We start from the raw sequence: 23,622 nt of genomic DNA, 5'->3' as shown, positions 1-23,622 counted from the left end.
GAATTGGCGAAGATATGGGCCTAAAAAAATTACATGTTTTTGAGGGGGTGACCCCAAACTTTTGCTCGGGAGTGTACATACGTTTTAGAATGACGTTATTTCCTATTTGTTATTGTAAGCCTAGCAGTACACTTCCGTTTTTCTGAAATCTGTGTGCTCCGGTACGCAAGAAAAATGTTCAAAAAAATTTTCATTCTACGGTAACTAAATTGAGTCCTTAAGGTTAAATTTTGAGTTTTTATCTCAAGTATTGTACCAAAGAGATATACTAAGGCTCAAGCAATACAATTTTAGTGATGATGTGGTAAGACATTCTTGGGCTTAATTCCTTGAAAATAACCGTTTGTTAAAGATAAACACCATAAAACGTAAATTTTTGACAAAATTTACCACAATAGGAATACAAGCATGTTTTAGAAGTGAGAATGGTATGAATCAAAAAAGTTAGATGCAGCCAAGCTACTTCAACACAACAAATATCATTGAAACTGATAAATTGACATTTTTGTTTAATTACCATTTTATTTTCTACCACATCAAACGGCTTCGTACTTCGCCAATACAGAATCTCATATTTTTTCACTTCTGGTCATATTTGCCACTAGCAATGGAGTTAACTTTGGGATTCCCAGGAAGTTCTTTTTAAGATTTTTATTTTTTTGGGTTTATTCAGCATTCCTACAGAAGTTCCCTTTTATTTTTTTCAGAAACTTTAGAGATTCTTAAACAGGTTCAATCTGGGATTCCTACAGGATGTCATCTCGAGATTCCTCTACGGAATCTTTCAAAGATTTCTTAAAAAATCGTTCTGGATTCCTTAAGGGTTCAGATACATCTAAAATTGATTTTGATTCGGATATTTCACTCGTTATTCGCCTATAATGTCTCGAATGCATATTTTAGATTGCATCATGAATTTCTTTAGAAATCCTTCAGTAAATCCTTCAAAAATTTTACGAGAGAAAATCTTCTCCATGGATTCCTTTAAAAAAATCTTAGTTTACTTTAGATTTTTTTTCAAAGTTTTCCAGGATTGCTCCGATATTGTTTCATGAATTCCTTTAAAAAATCCTCCAGGATATCCTTGTGGAAAAGTTCCACAAATTTCGTTTGAAAGTTGAGATGGAGAAATTCCTCTTGAATTTCCAGTAGGATTTCCTTCGGACCATACTGGAAAAACTTGAAATTAGAAGGCACGAAATGTTCCATCTTGGCATCTAAGCCGAAAGAGAGATGAGTTTGTGAAAAAGGAGTTTTCACTGTGCGGTTTCGGAGACAGTTTGGCTTTCTATTCCGCAGAATCATTACTTGTTCTGTAGCTTAGTTGGTTAAAGCGTCGTCGATCTAGCGAATACGGAGTCGTGGGTTCGAATCCCACCAGAACGCGATTTTTTTTTTTTCACAAATTTCATCTCTCAATTTGTCAATTAGCAACATTTCGTGCCTTCTAATTTCAAGGTTTTCCAGTATGTTTCAGTCATACCAGCAAATCTGGTAAAATGCCAGTAAAATGGGAAATATGTGTCACTGATTTCCTTCGGAATTTATCATTGATTCTCCATAAATTTCTCAAAACATTTCTCTTAAGATTTTTTCTTAATTCCTGCATAGGTTTTTTAATTTTTTTTTGTAGGAAAGGAATTCATGCGATAATTTTTTCAGGAGATCCTCATCCTCATCCATGGATTCCTTCAGAAATGTTTTCTTCCGGTTATTTAGGAAAATTAAAGCTTCCTCCAGAAATTCAAAGACTGAGACACAGATTTGTTCCGAATTTCTTTCAAAATTTCTCCAGGATTTTTTCAAAGCATTATATAAAAAACTATTGAAAATTCCCGCATGACTGTGTCCAGGAGTTGTTCCAGGGATTGATCCAGAAAAGAAAAAAAATCTTTAAAAACTCATATTTTGCATGATTTTGGAAAGAAATAATGTTCTACGAGTTAATTCGAAATTTAATTTGTAAGAAAATCATAAATAAAAGATTGAAAATCGGTTGAAAATTTAGATTTTACCACGATAACATTGTCCATATTACAAAGGCTCAACTATGAGGCAGATCATCAAGAAAAACATAGTCCAATTACATAAAAAGGGCATCCTTATAATTATTGAATTTCTTTTTATAAAAAAGTGAAGCAAGAAAAACCGTTAAAGTCATTAATTATTTAAATTGTGAGTCATATACTCTTTATGTAATTAGCAGACGCCTCTCGCAGCGCATCCTGGGAAATTTTCCTTTCATTCTTTTATGCACTCTCACAGTAGTAAGATGGGATCCAATAGCAGTGGGAGGTGAGTAAATTAAATGAAGAAGAGCATGAAGTGAAAATTAAATTATGCTCAAACTATCCTTACGTAGCGTCGTGTCGCGTCGTTTGCTTCGAGGTGTGTTCGACAAGCTACTCTACCTCTTCGGTCCGCATAATGGCACCTTGTTTCAAGTGCAACTTGTCTCTTAAACGACGACCCAAGAGGTGACCCACCGCCAGCTGATGCAGTAGCAGTGGGGAGACCGTTGCACTCGGTTTAAGGTTCAGTACTCGTCGTTGTCGGTAGCTGTTGGTTTGAAATGCACTTGAAGATTTCCCGACCAGAAATTGGTTTGAGGCGGATTTTCTATGCTTGAATGGGTGGAAATCTTGACAACTTTCGAAGGACCTGCACCAAATTTAATTACGCTACTCCGTCTGTGGAAGGTTTATTTTCGAGTCAGACAAGGTGGACTATGTTGGGAAGCTAGTTAGTTTGCAATTGTTTATTTAATTGCTCCTTGCTGTGACAAGTATTATTTCTTAAAGAAGTGATGGTGGTACCGACGGCCGTTGTGAATGAACGTCCTTCTTGACCAGCTATTGCTTGCCTTGACCTGTTGCCAGATCAAATTTTCGTCGGCATTTTTATTTATTTATTTTGTGCATTTTTTATTTACCTATTCATTACCTCTTTAGCTTCTTGCCAAACTAAGATAAATTTAGAAATTCTAATCTTCGAGCACATCATTCTACAGTATGATCTACTGCCTCAAGCATATTCGGCTCGTTTCCTAAGAAAATTCACAGTTTGGCATAGATTTCCTTATCTTCCGAGAACTTCCTATCCACACCGCCATGTCATCATCCTGGTTTCAGTTGGCTGCGAACATTCCCATCTAGCCCCATTAACCATGGAGTGGCAGCACGTGGTCCAGACCAGACTAAATTTGTATCGTTGCCGTTTCCCCCGCTTCCCTGTCTCAGTCAAAGAGCCTAGCATCCGCATTCGCTAAGCGAAAGACAGGAGGCTAAAAAGTAGGTAGTAAAAATACCGACTTCCGTTTCTAGGAATTTATGTAAGCCAAGTATCCCGTCCCGGTAAGGCGATGCGATGGATGGTGGTCGGAGTACTGGCTTCTGGCTGTCTGTGAGTAAAAGGCAATTTTCTTACAAACTCCATCCAGTCCGGTCCAGTCAGTGTTGGTCGGTTTGTGGGAAAATGAGAAGGGAAGTGTTCCTCCAAGACTAACCAACCGACTGTGCCGAAAGTCTGGTCGTGGTGGGTATGGCGAGGGAGGATTAATTCCAGCGTGCAGCAGGTGGTTTTTGCATCGTTGGTGGTGGTTGAGATTTAGTCTTGGTACATATGTAAATTAAAATGTTTTGGTTTCCCTTGGGTTTGTTTTATTCGTCTGTTTTATGGCCTGCGGTTCGTTGCTTTTTTATAAACTATTGAAGTATTTTAATTCTGACTACTACACTGGCTGCTTTATGAATAAGTTTACTTTCCAGGAAATCCTATAGTTCTTACCTTTTTCATACACCAAAGTATACCGCAGAAAAGAGGAGATCCCGCCATATCATTGTTGAGATATACTGTTCCCTTGATGATGCTTCAAACCGAATGCTAATTTGTGCCCTAGTTTCAGAGAACCAGTAGCGTCATCGAGGTTACTTCAAGTTACTCGCTGATCAAGTCAGCTAATCAGCTCTTGAGGTCAAAAAAAACAACTCAAACTCCCATTATTCTATATATCAATGGAATTTTATGTTTATTTTTTGGTAGGGGATATCTTCAGCAGGGGCCGGATCACAACGTCCGAGGCCATACTGTCCCGGTCGTTAAGTCGTGTTTTTTTTTGCGAAATATCGTCCAAAAGTTTGGATGCGTCATAATATCCTATGTGCCTTTCTTTCCTCGGAGTTCGTGGCATACCTACACGTTTGGACGTTATGCCCCGAAAAAATGCGCCATAAAGCCCTGGGACATTATGGCCTCGGACGTTATGATACTGCGCCTCTTCAGCATAGTGCTGCCATTTATACCCTATCGAAAACAAAGCTGATAAGCGTCATCTGATTTGTTTTTTTTTTGTATTTTGTTGATAGTCGAGTAAACATGCATGATAACAAAAAGAACGAAATCAATTGGTGCATAAATCGACTGTTTTTGGAGTAGGATGAACATAGGGAATAGGCTGAAGAAGGGTGAACATACCCTAATTAGATTTATTTCCTATGGAGCACTCTATTATATTGCATTCTTGTATTATTATAGTAGCAAAAACCATATGCCGTTCCTTACAGTATTTTTTTTTTTCAGATGTTTCGCTAGCAATTCCTACGAAATGTCCCAAAAAAAACGTTTACTAAATCGTGCATGGATTGCTTAAATTCTCCATGCATTTCTACGGGAATCTTTTAATAATTCCGTAAGAAATTATTTCAGAAATTCCATCAAAAAATCATCGAAAGCTTTATTAAGAAAAAATCATCCATAGGTATCTTCCAAAGGTCCTCAACATAGCCTAGCACGAATGCTTGCGCCCATCGTGGGCTTCATGGTCCTGTGACTAGAGGCGTCAGTCATGTAGGCGTTTCTTAAGCCTAGGATTGTGGGTTCGATTCCTGATGCAGTCGGGGAAAACTTTTCGTCCAACGGAAAATTCTCCACTGGGCTACTGGGTGTTATGTGTGTTGTCCGTAGTCTAATGTTACCCGGGCAGAGTTCAAGTACTGACGATCAAAATGTGATATTGATTTGTTTGAGATAAGAGGTAAAAGTACTGAAAATAATAGCAAAAACTTGCTCTTGAACCATCCAACCAATAGCAAAATATGATATTTGAAGATCTATCAAATAGCTCACTGCTATTGGCTAGATCTTACCAAGAGCTAAATGTGCTATGATAATGATGTTCCAGGAGTAAAATTGAGATATTATTTTCAGTACTTTTACCTCTTATCTCAAACAAACCAATATCACTTTTTGTTCTCCATATCAAAATATGCTATTATTGAGCTTTTTTCCTCTGCTCGGGTAGTGCTTGTTCAGTCTGTATAACATATGGTTTAAGACGGGGAATGTGTTTAAAAAAATCCTCCAGGAATTATTTTTAGCAAGTCTTTCATGGATTTCTTTTGCATGTTCTTTGATAACATCTTTCACCGATTTCTCCTAAAATTTCTTTAGAATTTCCTTCCAAATTTCCTTCAAGATGTTCTCTCTTGAAGACCCTCCTTAAATTTCTCTAAAAATTCCTCCAGAAAAGCTTCTATGTGTTTCCTAAAAAATCCCCCCATAGATTCTTTCAAAACCCCAAACACCAGGAAATCATTCACGGAATTCCTTTAGAAGTTCTTCTAGAGATTCTTTATAGAATATATCCAGCGCTTCCTTCAGATATTCCCTCAAGAATTACTTCAGAAATTTCTCTAACAATCTTTTAGGTAGATTTTCATGGTTTCCTTCTGAAACTCCGCCAGGGAGTTTCAATCTTAATCACCTAACCTATTTTTTTTTTAATACCCGCCACTATCCCCCACACCAAAAAACTCGCATAGAGAGTTATATTACAAAATTAATAGCAAGGAAACGGTATTGATAGTGTTGGGTGTGACATCCCAGTGGAACCGATTGTTCCTTTTAAGGGAGCCACTTTCAACTAAAGTTTATACAAATAAAATTAAAGACTAATATTTAAAGACTTGTTTGTGATAGGAGGTGCAAAATTTCTTAACCAAGAATGCTGGAAACATGCAATTTATAGTGTTGTTTTAATTTCTTTTTGAATGTATGACGGTTAGTTATTTGTTTAAGCTCATCAGGGACTTTATTGTAAATTATAGGACCAACGATCGAAATTCTTCTTCTTCTTCTTCTTGCCCGAGTGCGGTACAAGCTCTGCTTTGATGTAGATTATTGGGACGTCGCGTGGAGTATCGATGAGAAATAGAAGGCATGTGAACATTGTGGTGAAAGTTATCTCTGTGAAGTGTATCATAAACAAATAAAGCTGTTTGCAATTCCCACAGGCCATTTATAGGAAGTATGGTATGTGTACTGTCAGAGTAAAGCTGTAAAGATGGGAATAAAAACAGTTTTCCAAAAACTGTTTTCAAACATCTATTTTGGAGGGTTTGGAGCTTTTTTAAATGAGATTTGCAAGCACGACCCCACGCAATGATCAAATAGTTGAATGCTGAGTGGATATGGGCAAAATAAAATTTAAGCAGTATATTGCGACTTGCGAGGCAAAAAGCTACTAACTTTTCGTAAAATGGAACAAAGTGATGTTACTTTCTTCTCTACATGTCTAATATGCTCGGACCAGCAAAGAATTTCATCCAAATGCAATCTAACTTTTCAATAACACAGGAATTAAGGGTAACTGCAATATTATTTTGAACGAGCTTTCTTGGAGAACGAAAAACCATGTATTTAGTTTTTGAGAGATTTAACGACAACAAATTCGATGCCAAATATTTAGATAGGATTCTCAAATCTGCATTCATATCAGCTACAACTGTTTCTATATCACAACGTGGATAGAAAAGTGCTGTATCATCAGCGAAAAGGCGCGGCACACCATTTAACTGAATATTACCCAGATCATTGATATACAGTAAGATCAACAACGGTCCAATATTGCTCCCTTGAGGTACACCTACCGTAATTGGCATAAAAGAACTAACAGAATCATCAATTGAGACATATTGTTTTCTATTTGTTAAATAACTACATATTATTTACAGCTCTTTTATTGTTCACTAGGGCATTACGGGAGCGATTTCCATTGACATCTGCTTTTATGCTTTGTACAACGCTTAAATATATTCTACTCTACTATATCGAACTGGTTACTTTTGCGCTGCTTTTTCTTCTACTCAAATAATTTCTAAAGAAATTTCTGGAGATTTGTCTGAAAAAATCTATGAGATACCTCTTGGTAGCTAGGTTCCTAGAATAAATTCTTAAAAAATTTCTGGAACAAAAATCCCTTTATAATTTCTGAATATAAAAGGCATTGCTAGAGGCATTGTCTATTTCAAATCCTGGCGGTGAACGTTATTTATATCTCACAGATGTAATAACAAACAGGAAAGGTTATTTATTTATTTATTTATTTGTTTTTAACTTTAAATTTTGTAAGAGGGAAAAGCCCCTTTGAGTGATTTCCAAATTTACATGTTGAAATAAACAGGAAAGGTTAGGCACTCAACTTATTGAACTTTCTTGGAAAAATCGCAATGAAATTATTTAATTTAATTTTTCATATATTTCTCCTTTTTTGTGTGAACCTCCTTAAAAATCTGCACAACTGTAGTAAATTTCATCATCAACCCCTACAGCGTCTCCTACACACTTAATTTATTTTGCCGAGGCCGGCAAAATAAATCGCCGAGAATCCAACAGCTGAGAGCTCGGTGAAAATCTCGGTAAAAGTTCAAATTGCCGACTAGTCTGCAAACTTGACAAAGATCAACTGTCAAACTTTGACGAGTGGTTCGGCAATACATTGCCGAAAACTTCGGCATACATGGTTACCGAAATTCAGTAAATGTTTATTTTCTTTCATGCTTATTGATAAGAAGTAAAATAAAACGAAAATGATGATTAGGTTAACAATTTTATTCACACTGGTTGGCTTTTTCATCGTTTCTTTATGTATACATCAATGGCAAAAACATAATTTCACACTTCTTTGGGGTCACTTCCTCCTACTCCTCCTCCATGGATGCGCCGTTGACATGATGGTGACGCGCTCGGCGTAGATCGCTCACAGATGATGTCCCCGAACAATCCGATCAGGCATCCTGCACGGCAGTAACGGCGGTACTTTGGAAACACATATCCATCTTGAAAACATGCGCAATTTCACGCTCCAAGCGCTGGATCGGCAACTTGCGGATTAAGCAGCAAATCGGTGGATTTTTGGTAACGACGGATTTCTCGCAGAATTACCGTTCCCGGCAGGTAACGATGCAGCTTCTTCACTCTACCGGTCTAGGCAACACTTTTGGGGTCTTTTAGGCCAGCTGCTTACGGGGAGCCTTTTTTCCAGTGGATTTACATGCAGTTTGTTCATACCTTCGGACCATTTTTGCTTCGGGTGGGTAACTCCGGCAGCAAACAAACAGGCACCTTGGAAGAGAGGATCCGGCAGTCCTCCTGCAGCGCTTCATCACCAAAATAACAGACTGAAAAGAAAATTAAGAAATACATCCATTTATTGATGAAGTTAATGAATTCAATTGGTTTACTTACGAGATAATCATTCGAGCGATGATTCGCTTCAAAAAAATCATTTTTTTCCAAGATGGCACCCGGCAGCGCTCTTCATTTTCATTTTTGACAGATGCGCTTTACCGAAATTCAGTAACATGATTAGATTGCCGATTGCTGTGGCAAAAAAGTTTGCCGAGATTCGGCAATGAACGTAAATTACTGAATTTCGTTATTTTTGCCAAGTTATTTTTGATGAACTGTCAAATTTTAACGACATTTCAGTATAAATAACTTTTACCGATTGAGTTCGTTATTCATGTTTACCGAGATCAAATTTGGAGATTAAGTGTGTAATCAGGTCATCTCTGCTGTAGTGTTCTGAGACTCACTACCAGTCTTATTAGGAATTCCTAGAAATTCCAAACATTTCTTTTCTTGCGAAATTAAGGGCAATTCAGTGAATTCCAAAGAGGCGAACATTTTTTTGTAAAAACAGAAATGTTTGAAGAGAGTATCAAAAATTTTATTAAACGTTTGAAGAAACGTAAGAGGTTCTTAGGGCGAAACTAGATGCATTAACTCATTTTTTTTTTGGTTTTTGATTTCACAGCGTAACAAAAATTAACTTTTGGTCTGTCTCGAGAGCAAACTATGTGTCTCTGACAGATTTTGGGCTGCTGAATCCAAATCCGGGCTCAGATTTGCTCAAGCACGTCACAATTTTGAGCTAAACCTCAATTTATAGGGCAAAATATGCGATTTTGGGCTTTTTTGTCTGCAAGCCATTAAGAATGGAAATATTTTTTGTAAGCATTCAAAAGGAAAATAGATTAATTAACATCTATATTAACGACTCAAGAGATGAACCAGCCAAGGGCTGAAAGTCTCTTTAATAAAGACAAATCAATCAATCAATAAACGACTCATGCAAAATATTTCGTTTTACTTAATCAAATTTGATAGATTTGAGCATTTTATGTTAGTATGTAAACTTGCATGCAACTTTTTGAGGTTGACTTGTATGGGAAATAAGTCGTTAATTTAGATGTTAATTAACCAATTTACCTTTTGATTGCTTATAAAAATTATTTCCATGCTCAATGGCTTGCAGTCAAAAAAGCCCAAAATTGCATATTTTGCCCTATAAATTGAGGTATAGCTCAAATTGTGACGTGCTGGAGCAAATCTGAGCCCGGATTCGGATTCAGCAGCCCAAGATCTGTCAGAGACACATTAGTTTGCTCTTGAGACAAAAAAATGTTGCGCTGTGTTTTTTATTTAAACGAAGCAATTTTATCAAAATCGGTTTACATACTCATGTAGAGGAAGGATCAAGGTATTCCTGATTATTTCCTGGTGAAAAATGGTTTTTGTTTTGGCAAAAATCATTTTTAAACAAAATTTCGAAATAAAGTACTTTTCCAAAAGATTTTATAGAAAAATCCATAAAGCGGCTGAAGAGCCTGTGGCTCACTTGACATGGCGCATTACGGTGCCGTGCTGCACAGTTTGGGAAGTACTGCCTTTGAAGGTTCCTAGAAGAAATTCTTAAACTTTTTCTGGACGAAACATCCTGAAAAAAATTCTGAAGTTATAGGAGTTGGAGTTGGAGAATTTCCCGAAAAAAACTTCATAGGAGATGTCTATGCGAAAAATCATTTCTTCTGGAGGAACTCTGGAAGTAATTCCAACAAAAACTTGCATGACAAATTTTTGGAGGGATTCTTGGAGAAATCCAAAAAGGAATTTCTGAAGGAATCTCCTCAAAAACGTCTGCAGAAATCAAAGCAGAAGTTGCAGGAAAATGGGACATGTCACAAGACCTGCTGCTTTGATAAAGTTTTTCGCCACATTCTTTCCAAAAAATCCAATCTATATCTATATGTATATATAAAAATGAGTTTGAACTTCCTTTGAGGCAACAAAACTCAAGAACGGATGAACCGATCAGCATGACTCTTGCACGGTTCGGTTCGTATTCGTGGTGGCTGTGTTTATATGTACAAAAAGTTACAAAAATCAACTAGAAAAGTAAGACAATTGATACAGTACTGATTTTTCATGAGATGGGAAGGAAATCAATGTGATCGAAAGGAAACCAATCTAGAGTGCGTTGCTACGATGACCTTAACAATTATCAAATCGCCACAAGACGGCAAGACAAAGTTTGCCGGGACAGCTAGTATTTTATAAAAAGTAAAAATCTTTATAAAACATGAATGTATATCTGTCTGTCGTTACTGAACCGATCGACGTGAAATTTTGAATGCAAGAGAACATGGGACCAGGGAAGGTTCTTAGCTTGGTGTGAGACTTCTCCAGTCTCTGGAACGGGGGGCTCCCATACAGATGACTTTGTGGGGGACGTCCCTATAGAGCTGCATGTCAAATAACACATTAGGCAGTACGACGTTTGCTGGCACAGCCAGGGATGGCAAAAATACTTTTTTCTCTTTTCCGTTCATCGATACTGGCATTAAAATAAAAACAAAACAACGGCAGCACCAATACCATCAGACGCCGTGCCGACGGCAGTCAAGCAGAAGCTTGATGGTTTTCGCTTCCCCACGAAAATATTTATGAGCAGTCATGCTGAGGCGGGTGATTGCGAAAAATGTCAAATATTTTGACCTGCTAATTACTCACTTGTTTTAATAAATAATTTAAATCGATTTGCACAAATAGCTAGAGCACACTCCTAGCTTTGTGATGCATGTAAAGAAGTTTGTCTAGAAGCGGTTTGAAACGCAGAAAAATGCGAAAACGGGAGAGACAGAATTTTTTTTCGTCGTTGTGCTCGAGTACTGGCGCTCTCGCGCTTGGAAACCGTTTCGAGGAAGAAGGCTGCAGGAAAAAAATATGTTATGACATTTATTTTTCGAACAGTTTGAGTTTGGCTGGGCATATGATGTTCGTGTGGAAAAATGTCAAATGTACGGCCGGTAACCGTTTTTTCCAGTACATTTCTCATCCCTGGGCACAGCTACTCCTATATAAATTACAATTGCTATGCTCAAAGTGTAAGCTGAACCGCGCAAATCCAAATTTTGCACAGTTGTTTGGTATTTCAAATGGCTATTAGAAAACTTTGATCTGATTGAATCTGGTCGAATTTAAATTTTCCCATACAGTATTGACCCATTGTAGTGTGTATTCAAATACTGTTATTAAATCTTGTCCTACGTTTTGGTCACATTTATGACCATCATCAGGGACTCAATTATTATAGATTTTTCGTCCAGTGTGTTCTGTTGAACAAAGGTTGTCCAGCGGATTGAATTTTCGCTCACAGCAGTCAACGGTTGGGACTCGCTAACTGTGGAGAAACCCTTCCGGAAATTTACCGCTCTGGATCTTCCGGATTTGCCTGGAGAGGTGGCTTTTTGGTCAATTTTGAAACCATTCTTGCCATAGTTTATTAATTTGCGAGACAAATTCGTTTTAGGCTATTTTGAGCAGTCATGGTCACATTAGCCACATTCCGAGATTTTCCGGCCACCTCGCTCCCCGGGGGTAATGGCCAGTTTTTATCAAATTTGAATCCAGGTTCATTCGAACTTCGTGAATTTACCATATAAACTGATTACGTTAACTGCCCTAACTTATGGAAACACGTTAACAATAGCAATAAAAATGTTAATTTAAATAAGAGAGGATACTGCCCAAGGAACTGTCAGTCACAGACAGGTTCGACAAAAAAAAAACATTAAGTAGTTCGGCACAACTTTAAGAAACATCCCTTCCACCTCCAACCCCAAAAACAATCATCCTACCTGTAGCTTCGACCACTGTATCCGTCCGATGCAGCGGGACGAGTTCCGCCACGCCAGCTTCGCCCCGTAGATCAGCTCCGTCTCGGTCAGTTGGTAGGACCCGGTCGAGTCCACCTCCTTCTGCACCTGCTGCCAGCGGGCTTCGTGGGCGGGTGATTTTAGCCTGCCGGCGTCGACCGTAAAAAAAGGAAAAAGAAAAAAAATCGAGAATGCAAGTGAGAATAAAGGGCGGAAAAATCGTTAGAATAACACGGGCGGCAATGAATAAATGAATGAATGAACTAATGGGCGAGGCATATGGATGTGGGTGGCTGGTCGGGAAAATGTCGACTGCCTTTGTGTGTTGGCATTTGTTTCGTCGTTGTCGTTTCTGTCGCTGGCTAACGTTGTTGTTGTTTCCCAAGTTGATGTAATTAAATTTCAATCAAAATGATTGCCGGCGGTTTGTGGGGTCGTTTGGTAGAGTGAAGTGAAACTTCAGATTGGTTGTTTAATGGTTGGAACTTGATGGCACTCAATTATAGGAGTACTGGGTGGTTGTGTTACCTTCTCGCAAAGATTTTAAATATATTTGCTTCTCGTGTCAAGCTTTACAAAAGTATGGAAGTTTCTTAACAAATTAAGTACATTAATAAGACGTGATAATATTTAAGAGGGGTTTTTATTTTGGGCACTTTCCACTGTAACTCAGTTAATTTTATACCAACTGACTTATTGTTTTACACGCAATGAGATATTTTCAGTATCTAGTCGTGTATCACAACTAAAAATTTGTTGAATTTTAAAGTATATCCCGAGAAATTTCAGTTAAATTGACGCATGAAAAGTGTAAAAAAGTGGGTCATTTACCCTCGAACTCGTCTGATACATCGATTTGCCTTCCTTAAGCCCCTCTGAAGTTAACTTATGCCTTGGAAAAAGAATGTTAAGCGCTTTCCCAAATGCAAAGTTTGCATGTCACAGGAGACGGATTATTTCTCAGGATCAACTTTTCATATTCAACTAAACGGCAAATTCCACACTCAGATAATAAATGCCAGTTTAATTCACTATTTAGTAATTACTAATTTGCTTTCACGTACCGGAACAGCGTGAATCGCTTCCCTGGACTCCCACCATCAGATCGAACAATGGTGATTAACTGAAAACCGTTTGTTTGCTACAAAAGGCCCCACCTCCCACCGTCCGACACTCGACACTATTACCATTAATCAATGCTACAATTTGCCGTAAAACCACGCCATTTGCCACCGCAAAACCTCCGGCTGCCATAGGTACATCCCATTGCGTTGTGGTGATGCGACGCGGCGCGATGGCCAGGCAACACTTGGTCCGTGCGGTTTTGCAGGAAAAACTAACCTCAAGCCGTGCGCGACACCATATCGATCGGAAGCAGATCTCCCGTATACCTGCCTCCTGTCTGCACACCAACTTACCAACAACCATTACATTAGCGAGTTCCTGGGAGTCCTGGGAGTCCTGGTCCTCATTCCCACGCCACCATCAACGGGCACCGTCAGTTTCTGGGCGTTCAACAAGAACGTGAGTTTGTTGCTGAATGGCCGTATTTCTGCAACAGGCACAGGCTCGTACCTACCTACCTACTGTTTGTTCCGCAAAAAATGCTGATGACTATTGTTTGCTGCGTGCGAACGCGCTCGCTCTGGTTTTGTTCCCATTTTATTGAGGGGGACTGTGTACAGCTGTGCGCTGTAATCATCCACCCGCATAGTGTGGAGCGGCAGTGGCTCCCAAACAGTAGCAAATTTAGATGTTGTAAGCAAAGCAAAGCAAAAATACACATCGTAGTTGCTACTCCGTGATTGACCAGAACAATCAAGGTAGCACAGAGATCCAATGAATGGTGCTTTGGGCTAGCTACACACTCTCAATGTGCACAATTCGAGAGTTCAATATTTTAAAGTCAATAATGGCGCCAGCCACGTCCTTACGGTCATCGAGAAAGGGGAATGTTAGTTCGACAACCGTTGTTACTAGAAACCGTGGAATCCACAGCATCCCCACAGTTGTCTCGGGAAGGAGTATTTGTTAGCAGGGTAGGGTAAGGCGAGGATCTTGGAGCCACCTTTGGAAGGTGATATGATCAACTAGTTATATGAAAATACTCGACACTGTCTACATCCCGATTATGATTTATTTGGTCGCGATAGTAACGGTAATGCACATACGTCAACGATCGTTCTATATTAAACGCGTCACCGCATTGATCGTTTACACAAGCGCGAAAACCGACTTTCCCACGAAAGTTATCGCACGCATCTGATTTCGCATTCAATATTCGCGTCCCCATTTCCCTTCCGAGAAATCCGACCGACTCACGTAAATAGTCGCGCGTTTCGCACAGTATTGAACTTAGAGTATACGGAGAATAAACTTTCAAGCTTAGATAGCTATTTTCGAATTATGTATTTTACTAAGAGTAGTCCCATGTGTTACCTGTGGTCGACAGCCGTTGAGGTCAGTGAATCAAAATTCAACCATCGCGCAACAATAATGACAATGTCGCAACCTGTATTTGTTGCGACAATACACCCAATGCGACATAAGTTTGTCCCAACTTGAAAATAATAGGATAAACATCGTACACCACGAGTTAAGAGATTTTCAAGCCTTGCACTGCAATTCTCGAATGATAACTTCGAGTCGGTAAACACTTCAACTCTGCTGAAGATCTATCATCAAACAGTTTCGATTTTGGGTTTGTAATAATTGATTATTCACGAGTTGAAAAATACGCAACAAATTCAGCATCCGTTTTGTCTGCAACAAAAACTTTCGAGATCATGTCATTATCTGTTACCAGGAGGGATAAAGAGTAATCGTCGCGCCTTCTTTGTTGCTTGTTTTGTGCCTCTTTTGTCTGACAATTCTCTTCACTGGTTGAGGTAATTAAGCCAATTATTTTAAATTTGCTCAATGATTGTTGTACACTGCAATCACTTTTTTCAAACATTTTTATCGCTTCAATATTAGGCTTGCACCAGAGCAACAAGATTAATTTGCAGATATTACAGACTCCAGGAGTCCTCATGAAAACGCATTGACGAAATTACCCCAACTTCTTCTAGTACATAAAGAAAAAAAAAACTCGGAATGATCTCACCCAGTTCCACGTCGTCGGATGACCGCAACCACTCCTTAACTCCTTCGATTTTCTGCAATACTGTTTGCTACCAAGTGTGCATCCATGTTTATCACTTAACGAGAAAGGACAATGTTCACCTGCCCCAAACACGTGTCACTTTTCATTTTTTCCTTCGAACAATGCAAGCCGATCGAGATCCCCATCGCAACTGCCCCAAACACGCGTCATTTTTCACTTTTTCCTTCGAACAATACAACGTGACTGAGATCCCCATCGCAACTCATAGGTGTTGTAAATGAAATAGCACAGACAAACAGACGTCTCACTCTACCCACTTCCCATCGTTTCCCTTTTAAATGGACTATTCAAATATTCTGTAGTTCGCAAATCTCTCGCTCATGACGCTCGCATCGTTTTTGCTCTTGTTTGACGTTTGCTCACTGCTGCCATCTACTCAGCGGGTTTGCGAAACACAGCATTATTAGCTGTGACGATGATTTTATTCACACTTTGTTCCAATTGATACGTCTGTTTGTCTGTGGTAATAGTATGGGTATCCAGTTAGACTGCACAAATTTGAAATGAACTTCTAGGAACTTGAAAATTCAATCTCAGTCCCGAAAAGCATCTAAAGCTCTCTGCTTAAGGACAAACGTCTTGAAATCCCTCTTCAAAAGTGCACCAGAATTTCAAACGCACAAATCTAAAGAAGCAAGCTTCAAACAACAGTGCATTTGATTATTCTGCTCTTACTCACTTGAAATAAGCTTAAAATAAGAAGATCAGGTGCGATGGTTTTGTTTACGAAGAGATTTGTGCGCTCGAAATCGTGAGTAGGTGCCAGAGTCGACCATTGTGGCGGCCATTTTGGGATTCTAACAAGTCTGTCCTTAAGAGGGTAACAATTAGCCTTGCTAGAGCTTATGTGCTAAGCTCCAGCAATGTTCATTGTTAGCCTCTTAAGCAACCAGAAAGTTCTATTCGAAACTTTATTTGAGCTTCGTGGAACTTGAAAGTGTAGTTTGTCATGGGAAGTGGAGTTTTCGGTCACTACGGACCTCTGTTCCTTTGCATGGCTTTTCCCACTTTAAGTGTGCGTGTGAAGCAATGTTTATTTTATATACCCCATATATCTGCTTTAAGTCTGTGATTACTTGAGTAAGCCGTTAGATCACCAATCAGAGAACGGCGAGTTTTTTATAGACTTCTTGGGCGTAGTGTGTCGTTATACTTATCATACGATATACGTACCAATATCTTGCAATGGCAGGCAAAGAAAGCCCTGTGCAATGAGTTCTACTTGTTTAAAAAAATGATCCTTCTAGACAACCAGAAATCGCTTATGATCATAGTACATCGTATGAAGGACTATTTTAAGTCTCTATCACATGTATTGCATACATGAGTACCTATGCACAAAAGATCATACGTTGATCCAACGAAAACGGTCAAATTGCTATGTGGTGTATACACTTTTATGCATTAATCGATAAAAAATGGTTGAGATTTGCAACTTTAGAGAAAAAAGTGACGTGATGCAGATACGACAAAACAAAGATTCTTATCATAAACATAAAGTGTCATTCCCTAAAGCAGTAGTGCTGTTGTTGCCTTACCCATATCTTCCCAACGTCCTATGTATAAGACAGTTCATAGTGAATATATCCTGAATTGCACAATATTTCGGCATACTGTCTTCGGATAAGTAGTTCAGGACATTCAGACCTTGTACATAGTGAACAAATAACTGCAGCATTAGCTCACTAGGTGGCGCAAACGTTACTGCAAAAGCCGCGCTTTATAAGTCACATTTCAAATGTAAAGTAAATGTGTTTTCCTGACATCCTGACTATGTTTAAAATTAGAAGCTGGTGTCTTCAGAGTAGTCTATACGGATGTGAATCTTCTGCTCAAACGATCTTTTGTTAGAAATGTTCATCCTAGGTGGCGCTGTAGTATAATTGATTTGATAATATCTCAGACCAAAAAAAAAAATACAATTTTGGGAGGAAAAGGAAACTACTGTTGCTAATACATCAACTCAGTCAAGAGACATAAAGATAGGGTCTTCCGTACAAAGTACAAGTGTGTAAGATCCATGTGTCGAAAAGATTTCCAGTTAAAATTACCACATATGATGTAATCTATATCAAAGATATACTGGTCTACATTCAAGGCATCCCGCAGGAATTTATGAAAATATTTAGCAATTCCTCCCTATAATTCTCCATGGATTTGTTTAGAGAATCCTGTAAGAATTCGTTCCTTATTTTTTATCTTGAAATTCTTTCTGAAATTTTTTCAGCAGTTCCTCCAGATTTGTTTCAGAAATTCCTTCCGATAATCCTTGATTGATTTATCACCGAATTCTTCTAAGGATTTGTTTAAAAATGTCTCCTGAGATTCTATCAGGAATTTCTCGTGGAACTACTTCATTGATTTCTCTTGGATTTCCATCGGCGTTTTTCACGAGATTTCATTAACGATCATTCCCGGGATTTCTCTCGGCATTCTTCTACAGGTCGTTCTCGGGTTTTCTTTTGAAATTTCAACTGTAATTTATTACTAGTTTAATTTTTGTATCGCATGTTTCATTTCAGCCTGTAAGCATCTCCGCAAGTTAAATGCACATTTATAGGGCTTGGGCGTCTTTGAGCATTATTAATTCTCGGCAGTCAAACTTCCATGGCCTTCTTTCAAGTCATTTTGGGCAAAATTAACTATCAGATAAGGGCATCGTTCCCCAACAAGGACATCAAAATGTAAACGTCTTGTATAAGAACTAATTAGGATTAGAAATTCCTGGACAAAACTCAAGCTATGAAAGCAAAAAACGTTGCGAACAATATGTAGCCTGCCAGACGAAACACTATTTATTACAGGATTGACTAGTGGACCAACAACAATTACAGGGGGTGGCCAAAATGTTTGGGATAGGCAACTTTTTTTCTCTCACAAAAAAGTTCAACATGCTGTAACTTTTCATAGAGTGCATCGAATATTCTCAAATTTTGACTGTTTATTAACCTATTATATGTACATCAGTGGTACAAATTTGAGCTCGATTGGTTAATCTTTCGCGAAGTTATAACCGATCTGGTAAAACACTATTTTTTAGACTATCACGTTTTGAACTGTCATATCTCGGAGACCAGTGAACCGAATTGAATGAAATTTTGAGCGATTATCAACAATATAATAATGCTTCAAAATTCATCAGAACATAGATACTTTTTAAACTTTGAAAAAAGTTATGATGGTTTGACATTTTCACCCATTTAGAGGAAAATGAGTCAAATTTACTATACTGCACAAAAAATACCAAATGTGTTCTTCCTTTAATCCAAATAGGCTCTAATATATCTTTTTGTAGATATCTTATGAACAGAAGTAGAAAATCTTTGGATATCAAAAATAAAATTTTATGACATTGATTTAAAAAAAATGCATTTTTTCGAAAAAGATACAAAAAGTGTCAATCCATAATAACTTTTTTCAACGTTCAAAATTACCAAAGTTTTAAATGATTTTCAAGCATTAATATATTGTGGATAAAAGTTCAAAATTTCATTCAATTCGGTTCACTGGTCGCCGAGATATGACAGCTCAAAAATTAGTAGTCTAAAAAATAGTGTTTTATCAGAACGGTTATAACTTCGCGAAAGATTAACCAATCGAGCTCAAATTTGTACCAATGATGCACATATAATAGGTTGACAAGCAGTCAAAATTTGAGAATATTTGATGCACTCTATGAAAAGTTACAGCATGTTGAACTTTTTTGTGAGAGAAAAAAAGTTGCCTATCCCAAACATTTTGGCCATCCCTTGTATGAAACCTCGTCATCCTGTGTTAGGTAATTTATATCCACTAGGGTAATAGGGCACAATCTATGTTGTGTCCAATGTCCATGCGTGATGTCCTAATTTATTACGCATTTGTAATGTTCTACTACAATATGTTTGTTATGGTAGCTCGCACCGATCCCATATGCCTACCGCGGCATTGGGGCGCCCCTCGGAGGAATGTCATAATGACAATGAAGTTGTCATCGTTGACATGTAAGATGAGACGTCAAAAGATTAGAATATAAAAGTGATGTAATCAATGATAGTCAAGCGAATTGCATTTGTTAATTTCATTAATCTTTATTTCCTAATTTCCAATATTTCTAAATAGTAAGTACACACACATAAAAAATTATACATGTAAAATTCAGCGAAAAATCATGCACATAAAGGGAATGCTAGAGTTAGTGCATATTTACATGAGATATCATGTAAAATTACGTTACGTTCGTGTAAATTTCTGCTAATAGTCTCGTAACCGGTTGGAGTCCATGATGGTTTACGCGATGGTTGGCGGAAATTTACACGATGGTACTGTAATTTTACATTATATCTCATGTAAAAGTGCACTAACTCCAGCATTCCCTTTATGTGCATGATTTCTCGCTGAATTTTTATTACATATTTTTTTCTGTGCATGAATACAATGAATTCGTTGAACTAATCCTAATGACCTTCGTTTAGGTGGCAATTAGCCTACAAAAAATGTATCTCTCTCGTCAGTTGAGCATTGATTATATGTTGAGGTTATACGAACGTGAGTTGCCCAAATTTAATGGAAAAGAGTGAATTTGTAAATTTGATCAACAATTATTAATATTTTTTAGCTTATAACACCTATACTGTTGCTCAGCTTAGCTTGTTGGGTCTATCAAGAGGGTGAAAACGAGACCGATGTAAGTAATTATACTCAAATCAACCATAAAGTATATACATTAATAAAGCAATATAGCTTTTAGCTCTCACACACGTTACACAAACGAAGGTGTTTGCTCAGGAGACTTTTCGAAACCCCACCACCCAACAATGTTGTTTTTATAAATATGCATTTGTAGTGCCAAATTAAATTTTCGTAATAATTTCCTTCTGGCATTATTCCAGCATTATTCATAGAATACCGTTGCGGATTCCTGCCGAGAATCTTTTGTTGATTCCTCCCATAGATACTTCATAGATATTTTAAGCATTCTATGGATTTCTTCTGGGATTCTTTAACGGATTATTCCCGAGACTGTATCAGGGATTCTTCCTGGTTTTTTTACCCAGGTTCCCTCTCGGAATTACTCCATTGATTTCTGCCAGGCTTCTTATGAATATTCGTCCCGAGATTTATTCAGAGATTCCTTCAAGCATTATTCCTGGGACTCAATTGAGAATTTTATCTGGAATTCCTTCAGAAATTCCTCCATTATTTCCCTGTCATTGATTTCTCCAGGGGTTCCATCCGAGTCCTTCCACGGATTTTTCTATAAAGAATCCCTCAAGTATTCTTTATAGTTTTTCAGGATTCCCTTAGGTATTTCTTCCGGGATTCCTTCAGGGATTTCCTCCACACTTCCTTGTACCTCCCGAGATTTTGTCATTTATTTTTCTAGGGATTGCTTCCAAGATGCATTCAGGGGTTCATTTTAGGATTCTTCTGGGGATTCCTTTAGGTACAGACATTTCTCCTAAAATTCCTTTAGAGATTTCTCCCGGGACTCCTCCCAGTATATTACTAGGTATTCCTCGCAGGATTAATTTTAGAACTCTTCCTGGATATTTTCAGGGACCTCTTTGAAGATTTCTCTCGGAATTTCTTCATTGATTTATCTTTTGTGGTTTACTTCCAAGATGAAATTTCTTCTTAACTTCCGTCGAAGATTTATGCGAGGATCGCATCAAGGATTCCTCCATGGGTTTATCCCGAGAATCTTTCATGGATTTCCTTTGAGATTTTCCCGTGTATCCTTCAGTAATTTCCACCAGTTCTCTTTCCGGAATTCATTTATGATCATTGATTCCTCCCGGGAGTCCCCCAGTGATTTATTCAGATTATTCTTCCGAGATTCCTTGAGAGACATTTCCCAGAAACAAATGAAGGATTCCTCACGGGACTCTTTCATTGATTCTTCCCGAGATTCTTTTAGCGATTTCTTCCGGTATTCTTTCACGGATTATTTACGAGATTGCATAATGGATCGTCATCAGGAGTTCCTCCAGGAATTTTCCTCTCGGGATTCCTTCTGAGATTCTTTCAGAAATTCCGCTCGGGATCGCTTCCTTTATTATTCCCAGGTTTGAGCTAAAAATGTTTCCAGAGATTCATATAGGGATTCTCCCAAGGTTCCTTCCCGAGATTCCTTTGGATATCTCTTCAAGAAGTCCTTGCAAGATTCCTTTATTGATTATATCTGTTTTTCCTGAAATGCATTCTAGTTTTTTTTTTCAAAATTTATTTAAAGATTCCTATTATTATTAGTCCTAAATCCTTTCAGAGATTCCTTCAAAAATTTATCCCATTCATTTATTTAGTTCACATCAAATTCATGATAATACTGAATCAACAATTTGCCGCCATTCTTGTTGATTTTCCGGTGCTAGTCTTTTTTACGGCTGGCTCGCAGGGCCTGACACCAACCCACTAACCCAGGGAGCTGGGCTTACCTTCCCGGAAGCTACGGGTTCTGCATTGGCATTTCCTCCAACTACAGTGCTAAATAGCTAGGCTCGAGCGCCAGTCTTCGCCGGGGGTGGTGTTTTTAATGGGCGCCCAGGAGATAATATTTTACCTGAGCTTCCACCCCCAAAAAAAAATTATCCCGTGATCATTGATTCTTCCCTGGTTGCCTTCAGGAATTCAACCCAGAATTCATTTGTAATTCCTCCCCAAATTCTTTTCAATATTTTATTAGGGATCCTGTCAGAGAATCCTTCCAGGATTTTTTACGAGATTTCTACTGGGAATTCTTTAGAAACTCCTACCGGGAATTCTTCAAGGATTTCTACATTCTCTTCTTGAAATTTCATCAGGGATTCCTCCAGGATTCTTCTAAACTATTCAGAAGAACTGTTTTAAAAGTTTCTTTAAAAGATTACTCCCATATTTCTTCTGAGGATTCTTCCGGATTTTACACGGGTTTCTTTCGCGCGTTCCTTCCGAAAATTCTACTGGAATTCTTCCCAGACTTCCATCATTGAGTTCGACCTGGATTCTTTGAATGATGCTTTTCAGGTTTTCTATAGGGATTCCCCCCGAGAGGAGAAGAAACCCAACACACATTTTGTTGTACAAGAGGTAAACAAACCTTTTTTTAGCAAACTTTAGCTTAAGAAACTGTTATTCAGCTAGCTTTGTTTCTTGGGGATGTCTGACAGGATTATTTTGGGGATTCTTTTCACCAAGAGGACTCACTAAACAGTTTAAATTACTGCGTCCATGATTTTCTGCTTTTTGAAATTGTTTATGCGGAAATCGAAGTTCGCAATAGAGAAGTTGCACTGTAATAGTTGGTAGCAATCTCTGTAACTATTGTCGGAATAATCGATGCAGTTCCGATTCAGTGTAGCTAATACTCTACATTTATGTTTGTAGATGAAGGTACCCAAGTAACCACGAGGCACTATAATTCACCTGAAGACGAATATAATGCTATTAAGGAGCTGACACGCTCTATATTGGCCGCTTAATAGCCCTGTGAGCCAAAACTGACGAAATATAGTGCCAATGGTTATTAGGGTAGTCTTTGTACTCATTCCATTATTGTCCCAAAGTACTGCAATATTTGTTCTTCAAAAAATGTGTGTTACTGAGATTCCTATAAAACCGCCATAGAACCAAGTAGTAGTTAGTAGTTAGTAGTTCATAATAGTGCTAGTATGAGCGATACTCAGGATGAAATATACACGCGCGCAGCAACCGACAAACCGACACCGACAAACCGACTTTGTACCATTTCGTAGTTAGAATAAACTATTGCCAGTTCAGTTAAGTAATCGTTTCGTGTTCTGAACTTATCTACCTACAGTTCATTTGAACTACAATTGTCGTATGAGTCAATTAGTAGTGTTGGTCACAGTGCCACTCAAGTAACAATGAATGCCTAACAGTGAGAGTAATAGCTGAACATTGGCTGGTCAATGGTGTCAAAGGCTGAATACAACGACAGCTGAATATTGGTCTGAAGTATGGCTTGTTCAACCTCTTAAGTCAGCAATACATAGACGGCTGAATATCAAGTTGAATAGAATATGATTAATATGTGTAACCAGCTTCAAAACATACACCAACATGTAGAAATAAGCATCTCTTGGTCAACCTTTAATCAAATAATTTATGATAGCTGACCCAAACAAGTTTTTTGTAGAGTTCATATCACTTCTTCAGCCTCAATATAGGTTTAGTTCAACTTATGTTTATGATTATTCAGAC

The 23,622-nt window shown here is 38.1% G+C and overlaps 1 protein-coding gene across 3 annotated transcripts in view; it reads right to left on the bottom strand.

Annotated features, from left to right (window-relative positions):
- LOC109402508 (nitric oxide synthase) overlaps positions 1–23,622 on the bottom strand; it is a 354,219-nt gene that overhangs the window by 104,897 nt on the left and 225,700 nt on the right. For all 3 annotated transcript variants that reach the window (XM_062849368.1, XM_062849370.1, XM_062849369.1), the window contains exon 5: positions 12,258–12,420. In XM_062849368.1, coding sequence (XP_062705352.1) covers positions 12,258–12,420 — 163 coding nt within the window. The remainder of the gene's footprint in view (positions 1–12,257; positions 12,421–23,622) is intronic.

This window comes from Aedes albopictus, chromosome 2 (assembly GCF_035046485.1).
Source record: "Aedes albopictus strain Foshan chromosome 2, AalbF5, whole genome shotgun sequence".
Classification (NCBI taxonomy): Eukaryota; Metazoa; Arthropoda; class Insecta; order Diptera; family Culicidae; genus Aedes; species Aedes albopictus.
Note: the sequence above shows the minus strand (reverse complement) of the source record. Positions and strands in the feature narration are given on the sequence as shown.